At 42.2% G+C, this 15,651-nt stretch overlaps 1 protein-coding gene across 1 annotated transcript; it reads left to right on the top strand.

The window, feature by feature from the left end:
* Window positions 1-8,199: 8,199 nt before the first annotated feature.
* On the top strand, window positions 8,200-14,951 carry DYNLT5 (dynein light chain Tctex-type family member 5). Its single transcript, XM_073544738.1, has 5 exons — window positions 8,200-8,355; window positions 10,915-11,058; window positions 11,234-11,325; window positions 12,885-13,009; window positions 13,942-14,951. The coding sequence occupies exons 2-5, from the start codon at window positions 10,940-10,942 to the stop codon at window positions 14,143-14,145; spliced, it is 540 nt and encodes a 179-aa protein (XP_073400839.1). The 5' UTR covers window positions 8,200-8,355; window positions 10,915-10,939; the 3' UTR covers window positions 14,146-14,951.
* The last annotated feature ends 700 nt before the right edge of the window (window positions 14,952-15,651 follow it).

A 15,651-nucleotide genomic window follows, 5' to 3' on the forward strand; every position in this document is an offset into this window, starting at 1 on the left:
CTAGATATGTTTGGGTCCTGTAGCCATATTTAGGAGAGGTGTTTTCTAGTATTACATCTGAATAATAAAGTTAAAGGTGGTCTCTCAACAAAAACATTCCCTATAAGTTTGGAACCTCTGCACCAATCTGCATCCTGACAAACAAATTTTGTTGTGGGACTCTTGTGAGACATTTCCCCTGCAGTGACCGCTGCAGGAGCAATGAAATATTATATTCTGGCCATTCATCCATGATAACATATGAATACGAAAAGGGTGGGGGAACAAGAGGCGCAATAGTGCCCTATCACTAGTGACACTACGATGTGAGTGGTGTAATGCAATTCCACTCACCTATTCCAGTTGTGTGACCCACAACTGGCTTGAAGACATAACACAGTATCAGCTGCTGCAGGACCTCCACCGACCACTCCAACGTGGAAAAACTGCCAGAGAATATGGGAAGCAAGGTGTGCCACAGTCCGCGCTGCTGAGTCCACAAAATCACCTGGGATGCAAGATGTTGTAACAAAGTACTTCTTTATTCCTTCCTACGCGTTTCGGCGCCCTTCCTGGCACCTTCCTCAGGGATAATCAGGGATTATCATAATCAGGGATTATCCCTGAGGAAGGTGCCAGGAAGGGCGCCGAAACACGTAGGAAGGAATAAAGAAGTACTTTGTTACAACATCTTGCATCCCAGGTGATTTTGTGGACTCAGCAGCGCGGACTGTGGCACACCTTGCTTCCCATATTCTCTGGCATGATAACATATGGACACTTTTTCCCCAATTTATCAAGTCTGGAATTTTTTTAAGTTGGTCCCTATGAAGCGAGTTAAGGAGTGCGTTCTTAACTAATTTGGTGTATCTTCCCTCTGCCGTGTCCCCCGAAAGAAATGCAGTCATGGACTGGATAACATTATTATCATAATTTACACCAGTTTTAAAGCTTAAATGATGATGACTTGTTAATTCCGGCCCAGTTTTCAAAAAGGTTTTCAAAGATTGATAGGACTAGTGTAAAAAAAGACAAAAAAATTGCGTAACTGTGAGTTGCACAAACACTTGAAACTGTTTTACGCCACAATTCTGTCAAAAAAAACTAATGACTCTTCTTCCCCTTTGAGTCTTACAGGGCAAATTACAGTTAAAAAAGCCTATAGAGAAGTGTCCGCTCTATCAATACACAACAACTTTAATGAGTGCCATTGACAAACTCCACAAATATACGTCAATAGAGAAAATCTGCCACAAAAAATTAAAAGGAGAACTGAAGTTATGACAAAAAGGGCAATTTGGCTAAGAGCTCCTTTATGTGTAATCTCTGTAACATCCAGTTGGTGCTATGTAAAATATCGCAACCTCAGCATGTGTTCCATGTTATCGAGGTGCAAAGCTGGAGTTACATTGACCCATGCAAAGACTGCCATATTTTTTTTTTTTTTTTTTTACTTATTGATATTTCGATCCATGAAAGATTTCAAACCTTGAACGCCTGAAAGAAAAAGTTGCAGGACAGTCGCACGTACTAGTGAGTGACTCACCATAGACTAACAATTACGAGGGTGGTGTAGTCACAGGTAAATACCAGTCTAGATACAATCTATAGGACGTGAACAGAAGAATCATCATTTTTCCTGTACTTCCTTTTAAACAGCAAAATTAACAGTTTTTGCCCATACCGTCCTATCGACTAACTTTTCAGACACGAAGGCCAATGAGATCACAATTTATGTTTCAGCTAAGACAAGGCAGATTGAGTGACAAAGCCATGCGCAGGACCGCGAGAGGCTAGAGACATTATGGAGGCGATACAAGACCTTCAAAGAACAGTCTGGGCAAAACTGATACACTGTGGAGGTATAGGGTACTATGTAGTGCATTCAGTCTGAATGAGCAGAGCTGAAGTGTAAAGAATGACAGGTATAGAAAAGTATCCTCTGAAGGTGAATTTCAGACAATGCAGGCATGCTAATGATTTTGCTTATGTTATTGTTGCTTATACCCTTTGGGCTGAGCTTTAATAAAAGACACATCTCATAGACTAAATTATCTGAATCAATCTGCATTTTTTTCATAATTTCAGTTTGAAATTTGCAAACTATTTTGTGGCATTTTAACTCCTCTGACACGAAGAAGAAATGTGGTGGGAGTCGCTGGAAATTGAAACATGATGCAGGATCGTATAGGGGGAGCATTGGTGATCTATGCGACGGTTGATTTACCTTTGAAACATTATTACATAAAGGCTTTACATTGTGACACATATTTTATTATGGTTTTTATATTCATGTCGCCTGGACCAAGTTTCCATTCATTACTTCCCAGAGGCTGCGAAAAGAGACATTTGTTTCCAGGCATCAAGTTTGTCACCATTTTCGGTGAATTCCCCGCTGTAACGTTTGCTGTGAGGTCTCCCTGTTCTAGTCTGCGGAGTTTCATGCTTGAGATTTTAGTTTCTGTCTATTTAATGCATCCCAGTTATTTTATTAAAAAAAAGTGAAAAGAAACGTTCTGGTTTGCTGCATTTTCTTTATAGCTTTATAACAGCATCCAGACACTGAGGAGACAAGAACGACCAGCTGGTGAGCCCCTTTTATATCGTGCATTCTGGCTCTATGAATTATCGTAATACCTCTGATGCTGTATTATAGAGTAACACTGTAAGGGGGTCAACGCCTCTCTTACATATATACACATGGCTATGCCATAAATATATTGTACAATGTAGTCCCAGACGTGGGACAGCTTTGTCTCTTTTTTTTTTTTCTTTCCAGAACCCTCCTGTGTGTTCTCCAGATATAGTTCTCTACAGTTGTGCTCAAAAGTTTTACATTGGGTTGTCATTATGATTTAAAAAGAGAAAACACAGTAGTTTGACAAATGGCTTCACCCAACCACTATCCATGAGTGGAGAAAAGGTTTAGGTGTTATTCATATTCTCTGAAAAAAAAGGCCAAGAAAGCAAAAATTCTGCCGGGGTATATTCCTGACTAATATGTGGCAGGGAGGCAGCATAGACCTCCCTCCTTCCTCTTGTTTTACACTTTTGGGAAGCCAACGTCCTAAAACGGTTCACAGCTGAAATGGGTGGGATTAGTGGCACGTTATTACAATTTCATTCCCTTAACTATAGGTCTATATTGGGTTCTCACCGAGGATGGTGACCATCATTCCTTGCCAGATTATTAATAGCATGCTCTCACTACTGATCTAATATCATCGTGCACACATGGTAAGTCTTTTTTTTTTTTGTCAAAATTTCTGTGACTTCCATACATCTAAATAAAGGTAACAAATGAACCCGCTGCAGAAACACCCCCAATCACATCTAAGGAAAGAAACTTTGTCGCAGAAATTTCTGTGATTCTTCCACCTGTGAAAATACCTACAGATAAGTGTGGGAACACAAGAGGGTTAAATAAAGATTGTGGTCGCCATTGTGTATATGCTTGACTGTGGCCATCAACGTAGTAAGCCCTGTGGTAGAGCGGCTCACTCGGCTGGACACAGAGGTGAAACTGGAACACTGTCTCTTTAATGAAATGCTTGGTTTATTGTAGCAGCATAAACCAAGCTGGGAAAGTAAAGACAGCCCTCCAGGTGAAACAAAAAAACACATTCCATTTCTAAGTAGGATCTGCCCGCTCACAGACAGCAATGTCCACGGTTCAGTTTGAGCACACACCTTCCTGGAGTTCTATCTCTCCAGCAGGGCCAGTTTTAGACATATTGTGGCCCTAGGCAAAATTCAGAGTGGGGCCCCAGTTTCTGAAATATTGCACTAACAACAGCATTACAGTCAATTCAATGCATTGAAGTGAGTTTTGAGCTAGTAGCAACATTTTTAAGCGCCAAGAAGCCATTCACATAACAAAGACAACATTTCTGTCCAAGAAGGGGGCTATGTGTACCAGGATATGCATGAGGTGACCATGTGTACCAGGATGGGGATTGGAGTGGTGCATAGCAGGATAGGGATGAGGGGGCCATATATACCTGGATTGGGGACATATATATACCAGGATGAGGGATATTAGTACAGAATTGGCCACATTTGTTGCTTCCCTTTTTTTTTCTGTTTTCCTCTTCTAAAACCTAGGGACATAACTACAATATGATGCACAATTGTTATCACCACATCCATAACGACCCAAGCTCTAAAGAAAAAAAAAAAAGGGCAAACATGTTCAAAAGGTGTGCAGAAAAAAAAATGGTATCACTAAAAATGTCACTTTGTCCTTCAAAGAATGCGCCCCCCCCCAATTTTTTTTTAAGAATTAATGGAGTGGTGGTGCACATGATCGATCTCTGCTCCATTCAGCTGGGGCTCTAGCCCTGATTCTTGGGATTGGTTGGACCCCAGAGATCTGAAAATTATCCTGTGGATAAGTGATATTTTCTAATCTTGAGAACCCCCTTGAACAGTGTTGTCTGGGCTAAATATAATCTTGCATGGCGGCTTGGATTCACTAGAAATAATTAAATGGTTGATACCTGCTGTCACTCATCAGGATCCTGCACCAGCCGCTCTGTGGTGTGCGTTGGCATCAGGAGTGATGACGTCACTGATCTCTAACCACAGGACCACTGCGTTCTGTAATGAGCTGCAGCAGTCAGGTGAATTGAGTAGAGCGCCATTATGAAAACATACGATGATAGATCATACAAGTAACCTGACTGATGCAGCTTATGGGCTCGCTCACATTAGCGCATAACACAGCCGAGTGTTATGCGATGTTTTATTGGATACCACTCGACCTAAAGTTATACTGTGGGACAGCACAGACCTGCATAAAAAGACAATGGCAGCGTGCGCTCCACAATTTGGACCTTATGGACTTATGCAAGTCTATGGATGCATGTGAGACATCAGACTGCACTCAGATGTTATCCAAGTGCAGTCCGGTGTACGCACACAGAGACCATGGAGAAATTAAGCTCACTGTACCTGTGATCCCATTCTCTCATGTGAGAGAATCGGATCATGGGGAACTGACACTCTGCTTAAACCCTGATGAGAGTTTGTGTCGAATGTCATTAGGATAATCAGTGCACTTCTCTCGCTAGTCCTAGCGAGCCCTATTACAGAACGCAATGGTCCTGTGACTAGCGATCACAGAGACGTCATTACTCCTGGTACACTGGGCCGTGTTATACACTAATGTGAGCGAGCCCATAAGGTGACTTGTACGGTCTGTCAACGTATGTGTTTCTGATGGCGCTCCGCTCGTCACCTGACTGCTGCAGCTTATTACAGAATGCAGTGGTCCTGTGGTTAGAGATCACAGCGCCCACCACAGAGTGGCCTGTGCTGGATCCTGATTAGTGACAGCAGGTATCAATCTTTTTTTTTTCTATATCATTTTGCGTTTTTTTTTTTTTTTCATTTTTGAAATGTTTATTACATTGGAGGTTTGTATTGCTGTGCAGTGTGTGACTGGTGCAGAAAAAAAACTTACCAATGAAGTAGTGTCTATATGGGAAAACTCCTGGGTGGCAGCACAGCTCCAGTACTGTTTCCAGACAGGCGCTGCTGTTCAGCGATGGGACTACGCCAGTGATCAGGTGACAGTATAAATGATAACCCTGAGGGTGTGCACACACTGCGGATTTTGCTGCAGATCCGCAGTGGATTTGGCCACTGCGGATGCGCAGCACTGCGGTGTACAGTACCATTATTCCCTATGGAAAATGGAAACCGCTGTGCAGACGCTGCGGAATTTTCCGTGCGGATTATCTGCTGTTTCTAAACCGCAGAAAAAATTGACATGTCAATTCTTTCTGCGGATTCCTATCTCCTCCATTGTGGAGATGGTGGAACCATAGAGCCAAACCGCAGGATAATCCGCAGATAAACCACAGGTCTTTTGACCTGTGGATTTTGCAAAATCCGCGCGGATGAATCCGCAGCAGATTACGCAGTGTGTGCACGTACCCTGAACCCTGTAGGAGTGAGGATGGATGACCATATACCAGGACAACATACAGATCGCAAGTCAGGTCAGTTCCTCCAGGATCACGACCGACCCCCCCCCCCCCCGCGCACACACGCCCCACATTACAATAAATAAGGCAGCGCTGGGAAAGGCTTGCATTGCAGAACGGGAAAGATGATATCTGCCTCTTCTGCAAAGCGAAGAGCTGCCTTGTGCTATTTGAGTTGTGCGCTCCGTTGTGGAACCAGCAGGGGGCCGTAGGCAGCAGCCAGGTCTGCCTGCTCTCCAGGAACCACTGAAGGCTTTGGCAGTTAGCCATTTAAGCCCAGACCTTGTGATCCCTCCATCGTGTGACTGATCACATGATCCTGACATCACACAGGTCCTATAAGGACACTGCAGGGGAGATACGTGGACCTTCTCCCACCTGCTCTATGGAGGTCCACTAAAACCAGCCCATCATATACCTTTATATAAACTGGCCCAACACGCAGTGTGCTGGAGGAAACTTCTGGTTTTACATCACTGACGCCATCATGCGCAGTGACGCGTATCTTCCCTCCATCACTTCACCAGTGACTGTCACCGCACCTAAACTTACATGAGTGGTCAGGTCCCAGTCTGCTTTGTGAGCAGCTTCGGTCAGGAGAAGTTTTCAACCTCTGATTGGGAATTAAGAATTTTTCTATTCACTTATATCAGGAATGAATACGATAAGCGAGCTGTGTTACAAAGCTACTTTGTTGTGGATACGGCTGTTACAATCACAACCAAATGCAACAATGTAGAAACCACATTGTAATGGCGGCTCTACAATGTGAAGTACCGTACCTCTGTGTCCACCATATCTGAATCCACACTATAGTATAACCCTAAAATTCTGAAGATGTTCTAAAATGGGCAGTAACTACTGTTTGATCAACCCCAAAAAATTACAGTAAGTGTCAGGACTGCGCGGCAATCTTTATGACATACTCTGACATTTGGTCACCTCTAACCCCAATATTCTCCCAAGAAATAGGGTTACTGGTGACCTCCTAATCTGCTCAACAAATCCATCCAGGTCTGAATATTTGTACTAATCGCCTGTCCTCCGTTTTCCAATCCATTAGGTCTAAACTAAAGGAGTCTGCAACAATTAATGGTTCTGTACCTGCAGGTATGTCTCCGGCCAGAGACAGCAGCATCCGGAAACCCTGGCAAGCAGTATCGGACTGGGGTGCTAAGGGCCCACCAGAAACATTGACTTTGGGGGCCCACTTTTCACCTGCATACAAATATTACACTCCCCTCGTTCACAAATTTATCCATATCTCTACATAATAAACTGTGTAGTTTGGTTAATGAATGATGAGATGCTGTTTTTTATTTCTGTACAGAGTGAATTATGCCAAGCACTGCCCATACAGTGGGGTTAGAGGCCCACATAGCACAGGGGCCCACCGGGGGATTCCCCTGTTACCCTATGGGCCAGTCTGAGCCTTCTGGCAAGTGCTGGGGCCAACTCCGTGCAGGTCTCAGATGTTGCACATGTACATGGCTGATTTGGGGGCGCTACGTGTAATAAGTGGGTTCATGAGCGGAGTCCGCTCTTTTGGGCGCGTTCAGAGGACCATATAAATCGGACGAAGATCAACCCGCAAGAGCCTCCTTGCAGCATCATTACCGGGCGCTGATGGCCTTCTCATGTCTGCCATGTTTGTGCTACTATGTAGCCCGGGTTCAGGGGAGAGCAGTAATTTTACAAAAACCCTGCGATATTACAGAATTGTACAAGTGATCACAGGTTCAATTCCTCCAAAGAGACTTGATAAAAAAAAAAAAAAAAAAAGACAAAAAGATTTCCATTACAAAAAGTTCACTTCTCCCATTTCCTGGACATGCAAAAAGATTATTATTTTTTTTTTTTTAAAACCACAATTTTTGGTTTTGTCGCATTATCTGCCAGAACCAATAAAATACCAGACTATCCGAAACGCTGAACACACAAAAAAGGTGGAATAATTCAAGAAGGAAAAGGAAGAAAACGACGTCAGCAAGTTGCATCGTACGGACTCCAAGGTGCTGATTATAGAGACTGCGAAATAAAAAGGCCTTGAAAGGTGAAGGGGGGGGTGAAAACTGAAGGGGGCATAATAAAATTGGAGGAAGCCTGCAACTTTTCAGGGAGTCAATCATCATCAGCTTTTAGCATAAAAATGATCTGACATAGAAAAAAAAAATCGCATTGTATCTTTAGCCTAAAATACAGCGAAACGAGAAGGCGCTAGGACCCGGCTGCCACCTACATCGATGACGTCATCGGAACGGCCAGTCACTTCCACAGTTTCCGTACAGTGATTCGTCGGCAAAAAGGAAGTCCCGCCCTCTCACCGGCTGCTTGGTTGCCTGGGCAACAGAACGCTGTCCTGGTTCTGATCGCGGAGGAGCAGCAGGTAACGACCGGGGCCGTGAACGATCATAGCGCAGCGGGGAGGGGGATGAGCAGTGCTGTGCCCGGCGGTGATCCAAGCGCTCCTCTGCTGCCATGGCAACCAGTTATCTATGGAATTATCACATTGTATCACTGGGTCATATTAACCCTTTAATGACTGGGCTTTGTTGTGTTTTTTTTTAATTTACTTTTTTTGCGCTTTCATTTTTTTCCCTCGTCTTCTTTCCTTGAGCCGTAACGTTCATCTTTTTCTCTCCCCGTGGCCTGATTTCTGCGGGACGAATCGTAATTTTTAATGACTCCGTTCACTTTACAGAAAAATGGGAAAAATATCAAATGTGGTGAAAGGGTAAAAAAAAAACATAGTTCCGGCATTATTCTTTGGGTTTTGTTCTTACGGCGCTCATTGTGCGGTGAAAGTGACTCAGGAACGCGATTCTCCAGGTCGGCGAGATTCCGGCGGCTCCAGACTTGTGTAGTTTTTTATATATACATATTTTAGTGGTTCAAAGAAATTCGGAAGATTGTGAAAAAAATGGAGGTTTGTGTTCATAATTATTTTTATTTCCTGTGGATGGAGCTTTTTTTTTTCGTAGATCGTATTGATACTATTTTTGGGGTGCATATGAGGCTTTGATTTTCTTTTTTATAGCACTTTTTAGGGAAGTTCAGCATCCAAACAAGCCATTTTTTTGTTGGTTTTATTTCTTTACAGCATTCACCGTATGGGGCCACCAATTTTATATTTTGATAGATCGGACTTTTAGGGACGCAGCGATTCTGAGATGATGGGTTTTATAGTTCCTTTTTGAATTGGTAAAAGGGGGAGGGCAAACGTATATATATCTTATTTATTGCGATTGCTTCTCTTCTATACCGTAAGATTGGATAATTGCAGTACATGGTGAAAATCATGGCCTCCTCTCCAGCTTAGCCTGTGGCAGGGCTTCACTGGAGTACCAAGATGGCAGTGACAGGGCCCTTCTGCAGGCCTCCTGCTGCCACGGCGCACCAAGCACCCCGTGATTACGTTGCATTGGTGTCCATAAACACCTTGTTTTGAGGAGGGTTTGTTTGTTCTTGTTTATTTTTTGCTTTACGGACAGGATTTTGGTCACCCAGATGTTTTGGAATAATTCATCATTTCTCCCTACATTTTTTGCACATTTGTATTGTAGTGGAGCACAATATCCATTTTTTCCTTGCACAGTTGAAGGCCAACATGAGTTATTTTAAATCTTATTAAAGGCACTGTGTAACCTTTACTCTAAAAATGGGAAGAAAAAAAACATTTTTGAATGTTCGTCCATTTTAAAGGATTTGGTGCAAAATCTGGCATTGCAAAAAAATTATTTTAAAAAATGCAATTAATGAATCGGGGCCATAAGATTTTATTTTGTGTTTTTCTTCAAGCACTTCTAACAGGTTATTACATAATCAGCATGTGTGATCAATCCGGAAGATAGGTGATAAATCTATGATCATTAGGGGTCTGATTGCAGGAACCCCCAACATTTGCTAGAACAGGGTTCCCAAAGTCTCCTGTGTGAATGGAGTGGCAGTGAGCAGGTGACACCAGACACGGTTCATGGACTCACATGCTCATTTCTCAGGATGAGTGGAGGTCTCAGCAGCCATCGGACCACCATTGATCATGCATTTATCTTCTGTACTGAGCCACGGTGATATATTTAAGGGACAGAAAAATGAAAGGGCTACTGAAAAAATTGGCTCCAAATAAGACACCTCACTTGTTAGCAGCATTGTGGGTATCTAAGGAACTGACAGCTCTGGTGTCGCACCCCCCTCCGCACCTGGGCAGCAAGTCAGTCCGGTCTGAGCATTGTGAGGTCTGTATAGACCTCAGGCCTGGTTCTCAATGTTTCATCTGTATCCTTAATTATCCAGTCCATGAATGATTTAATAGCTGGGATCCCTAAATTCAGGACCGTTATGTTATACCTAGGTGCAAATCAACTAATAAAAGCATCTCTGGTCCAGGAAGACTCGACAGGTTTGTGCCTTACAATGGAAACTGTGTAATGCTTAATTTCCCCTGTGGTGGCGCTGTAGGTTCACCTAAGGTGATTGCTTGACATATGGGCAGCAGGACACTCTGTACCTGGCTTTTCAGCGCAGATCCAGGCATAATAAACGTGCAAAAATATTCGCCCTTCCCTGGTCCAGCGTCCACTTCAGTACTCTATGGCAGACGGTCCGGGCAGTGCCAACTTCCTCAGCCAGCGCACAACATCACGGGGGGTCTAGTAATCGCAGGAGGTGCCCAGGATGCCATGGAGGACCCAAGTGGACGCCTGACCAGGGTAGAGTGAATCTTTTCGCTTATCTCTTATTCTTACGCCATCTGACACTTGCCTGAAGTTATGTGCTGCGCAGCTTTGTGTGTGTGCAGAGACTTTCCTCCGATCACCCTATAATGTAACAAAAAAGGATGCAGCCGAGCAGTGTCCGGCTACTATAAGGCTCTTATTTATTGCGTTTGTTACCAATTTTACTATTTTTAATATGATTTACAAGACTTTTTTTTACTACCCTGCAGTGACCTTGCCCCAATATTTAGAGCAATGTCTGACGCTGCAAAAGACAAGGCGGCTCGCCTGCTGAAGAAGAGAGGAAGCATTTCATCTCTGAGCAGTCATGAAGTCAGACGTCGGGAAAGCCTCAAACCTCGGGAGTCCAGAGAGTATGTACATCTGATGGTTTATGGGATAGAGGCAGGTACACCGCCATTAAAGGGATTGCCACTGACACTTGTATAATATGACCATCAGTCATAGTGACCTCATGCCCTGAAGATTTATGTGTCAGGTAATTAAAGAACAATATTCTAAACCTGCTGTCACTGATTTCTCTTACAGTTCTTTAAGTACAGTGTCTTACATCGACGAACCTGGACATCACGATGACATCAGCCGTCCAGCAGTGCAGATGGAAAACACCTACCAGTTAGGTACTAAATATCATTGGAGAGTAGCCAACAAGAAGAAAAATACTATAATACTGCCCCTGTGTACAAGAATATAACTACTATAATAATACTGCCCCCTATGTACAAGAATATAACTACTATAATACTGCCCCTATGTACAAGAATATAACTACTATAATACTGCTCCTATGTACAAGAATAAAACTACTATAATACTGCCCCCTATGTACAAGAATATAACTATTATAATACTGCTCCTGTGTACAAGAATATAACTACTATAATACTGCCCCTATGTACAAGAATATAACTACTACAATACTGCCCCTATGTACAAGAATATAACTACTATAATACTGCTTCTATGTACAAGAATAAAACTACTATAATACTGCTTCTATGTACAAGAATATAACTACTATAATAATGCCCCCTATGTACAAGAATATAACTACTATAATACTGTCCCTATGTACAAGAATATAAATACTATAATACTGCCCCCTATGTACAAGAATATAACTACTATAATACTGCTCCTATGTACAAGAATATAAATACTATAATACTGCCCCATGTACAAGAATTTAACTACTATAATACTGCTCCTATGTACAAGAATATAACTACTATAATACTGCCCCCTATGTAAAAGAATATAACTATTATAATACTGCTCCTGTGTACGAGAATACAACTACTATAATACTGCTCCTATGTACAAGAATATAACTACTATACTGTCCCTATGTGCAAGAATATAACTACTATAATACTGCCCTTATGTACAAGAATATATCTACTATATAATACTTCCCCTATGTACAAGAATATAACTACTATAATACTGCTCCTATGTATAAGAATATACCTACTATAATACTGCCCCTATGTACAAGATTACAACTATAATACTGCCCCTATGTACAAGAACACAACTACTATAATACTGCTCATATGTACAAGAATACAACTACTATAATACTGTCCCTATGTACAAGATTATAACTACTATAATACTGTCCCCATGTACAAGAATATAACTACTATAATACTGCCCCTATGTACAAGAATATAGCTACTATATAATACTGCCCCTATGTACAAGAATATAGCTACTATAATACTGTCCCTATGTACAAGAATACAACAGCTATAATACTGCCCCTATGTACAAGAATACAACTACTATAATACTGTTCCTATGAACAAGACTATAACTACTATAATACTGCCCCCTATATACAAGAATACAACTACTATAATACTGTTCCTATGAACAAGAATACATCTACTATAATACTGCTCCCTATGTACAAGAATATAACTGCTATAATACTGCCCCCTATGTACAAGAATATAACTACTATAATACTGCTCCTATGTACAAGAATATAACTACTATAATACTGCCCCCTATGTACAAGAATATAACTATTATAATACTGCCTCCATAAACTAATAAGCAGAATAGTAAAACGAGACTTGGTCTACAATTAATTTTCACCTTTCCTTGTCAGTAGTAGTTCACATTTTGTGGCAGGTCGTATATTGCTTACGAACGTATAATGTCGTTTTAGTTCCCGATCGCCGTTTTCCTGTGGCCACAGTCAATAATATATTGAAGGACGTCCTAACGAGTTATCTGCAGGAGGAGAAGTATGAGGCCGAGCTCTGCAGACAAATGACCAAAACAATCTCAGAGGTGAGTGATGTCATGGATCTTCAGATACTGGAGTAATATGCCTTCTTGCGCTGTTTCTGCTGGTGACGGATTGCAAGGGTGAGTCTCCACGTAGTGCATTCCTTGCGCTTTGGACGGAGCTGAAATGAAAACTCGCTCTGATCAAAGCTCCGCCCCCTTTTGTACGTGCGGTGATTCCGGATGTGCTCATTGAACACATCCGGAATCGCCGCAGCGTATCCATAGAGTAGGCTATTTACTTTGCAGAGACTGAGCGTCTCCTCAAGGTAAACAGACATGTTGCGTTCTAAAACGACGCAGCGCATGTCCGGTTTCGTGGGTGTGTCACCCGCGCATTAGGACGCATAGTGGAGATGGGATTTCATAAAATCCCATCCACTATGCTGGAACATCTGGACGTTGCGGATTAAATGCTGCGGCTGTACACACATCGGGACACCGAGTGGGCACACATCATCTGCCTCACCGGTATGTAATGAAGCTAAGGGGGGGGGCTCATAGTGTATATAGGGGGATGTGTGATATCAGCATACTTAAATCTGCTCAATATTAAGTGATAGAATTAATATTAATAATTTTAATTCATACATTAATATTAATACGAAATATTTTCAACCTATTGGTTCGGCCCTCCACAACAGTCATGGTCTCTCATGTGGCCCCTTGGGAAAATTAATTGCCCACCCCTGGACTAGACAATTCTCTGTCAGGCAAAACATTAACGGCATAAGTCACTTTCTGGACCTGATCATTGTTACAATGTATCAGTGCAGGAGAAGTGTATTAGTGTGGAGTCCTAATTGTTTTGCTCACAGAGGATTGTCTGGCACATCTGGTTATTGGGCTTCTCACCAGGAACTGAGTTTAGCTTTTTAGTGGAAGAGCCCTTTAATTAAAGGATTGTGATATTTTGTATCTTTTCTCAATCTCAGGTTGTGAAGGCCAGAGTCAAGGACCTGATGATCCCGAGGTATAAAATCATTGTTCTGATCTACATCGGGCAGCTGAACGATCAGAACATGCGCGTGGGGAGCCGCTGTATATGGGACCCGGCGTACGACACCTTCTCCTCCTACACATTCAAGAACAGCTCCCTCTTTGCCCTCGCCAATGTCTACGCTGTATATTACGAGTAGGTGTTGCTAATCTGTTCCTGGGAAAGCTGGGTGATTACCAGTATGAGCTACATTACTTCTTCCCACAATTTTTCCAATTGTAAAACTGCTTAGTTGTGCAGTGATTCTCCCCCTCTCATCTTTCTCTGCACGTCTTGCATTGCCTTGCAGAGTTCTGAAAAAGCTGAGTGACAGCTGTATCAGCAGGCTTACTGGCTGTTACCCAGCTTTCCCACAGTGGGATAAATGCAAAATATGAGTCTTTTCAGTAAGGAATATCTCCCTTGGGCCCTTTTTAATGTGGGTAAGATGCCCAAAACAGCCAGAACATGTGTGCAGGGCAACAATCTCCAACCTGTGTGTTTCCTGGTTTCCATAGACCCATTGTAGCCTTGTTTTGTAAAAAAAAAAAAAATGCTATTTATTATGGGAATTTCTAAATGATGGGAATAAAACGATGAATTATATAATTATAGATCAAGGAAACAAGTACGTCTTCCTGTCCTAATTCCTCAAAAATGTGGAAATAAAAAATTAATCAGAATTTTGCAATAAAAAAACAATCATGTTAAATCAATCAATCAAATTTATTATCGCCAAGTACATATTACATATATACAAGGAATTCTTTGTGGCAAAGTGGTGAAATATGCAATAAAATGATGTACGGGCCTTTAAAGGGATTGCACGAGATTCAGAAACAGCGCCACTCGTGTCCATGAGGCAGTATCGGGTATTGCAGCTTGCCCCCAGTCATGTCTAGGAATGGCACTATTCCTTTTGATCCCATCCAATTTCTTTAAAGTATAAATAAACCTTTATAAGTTGTTATCTGTTATATCCCCTTTGTGCAAGTTTTTAAGAAGTTTTTAGAGAAGGTTCACAACAACAACAAAAACACGAAAAAACGCGTAAAAGACTTAATTTCCATTGTAAAACTAATGAACTAATTTGCTGTTCATATTTTCAGTCTTTTGAGTGTTTTTTTGTCAGCTTCAAGTGCATACCTCTTCTTTGTTGGGAAATGCTCCAAGCTAGGCTCTTTCCAGTAAAAAAAAAAAAAGCTGTAAAAAAAAAAACACATAGGAAGGAAAACTATTCCAAAATAAGTTTGAATATCTTTTAAACACTTCAGGAAGCGAGAAACTCCTCAAAAAATTTCTCAAAGAGTGAAAGTTTCCTGAAGCAGTTTCCATTATAAAAGCTTACATTGCGCTCCTGCGCAGGTGTACTTCTCTGCACTGTTGAGGGCAGAGCAAAGTACTGCAGTGCACAGGCGCTGGGCCTCTCTGACCTTTCCCGGCGCCTGCGCACTTCACTACTTTGCTCTACCCTCAACAGGGCAGATAAGTACACCTGCGCAGGAGCGCAATGCCTGGGAGCCTGTGAAACAAGCAGGAGGGTGGCATCGCAAGAAGATGGGAGGCGCCGGACTAAGAAGAGCGACATCCATCGGACCAGACCGCCCTGCAGGTGAGTATAATAAAAGTTATTTTTCTTCTCTTGCAGGTCGGGTTGGGGGCAGAT

The sequence above is a fragment of the Dendrobates tinctorius genome, unplaced genomic scaffold, assembly GCF_039654945.1.
Source record: "Dendrobates tinctorius isolate UK_male_01 unplaced genomic scaffold, ASM3965494v1 ptg000138l, whole genome shotgun sequence".
Taxonomy (NCBI): Eukaryota; Metazoa; Chordata; class Amphibia; order Anura; family Dendrobatidae; genus Dendrobates; species Dendrobates tinctorius.

What these genes read in the sequence shown, in the direction of transcription:
- DYNLT5 (XM_073544738.1), top strand. Translation starts at nt 10,940, where the DNA reads ATGTCTGACGCTGCAAAAGACAAGGCGGCTCGCCTGCTGAAGAAGAGA. An exon ending in AAACCTCGGGAGTCCAGAGA is followed by an intron (nt 11,059 to 11,233) that starts GTATGTACATCT and finishes TTTCTCTTACAG; the next exon opens with TTCTTTAAGTACAGTGTCTT. An exon ending in TGACCAAAACAATCTCAGAG is followed by an intron (nt 13,010 to 13,941) that starts GTGAGTGATGTC and finishes TCTCAATCTCAG; the next exon opens with GTTGTGAAGGCCAGAGTCAA.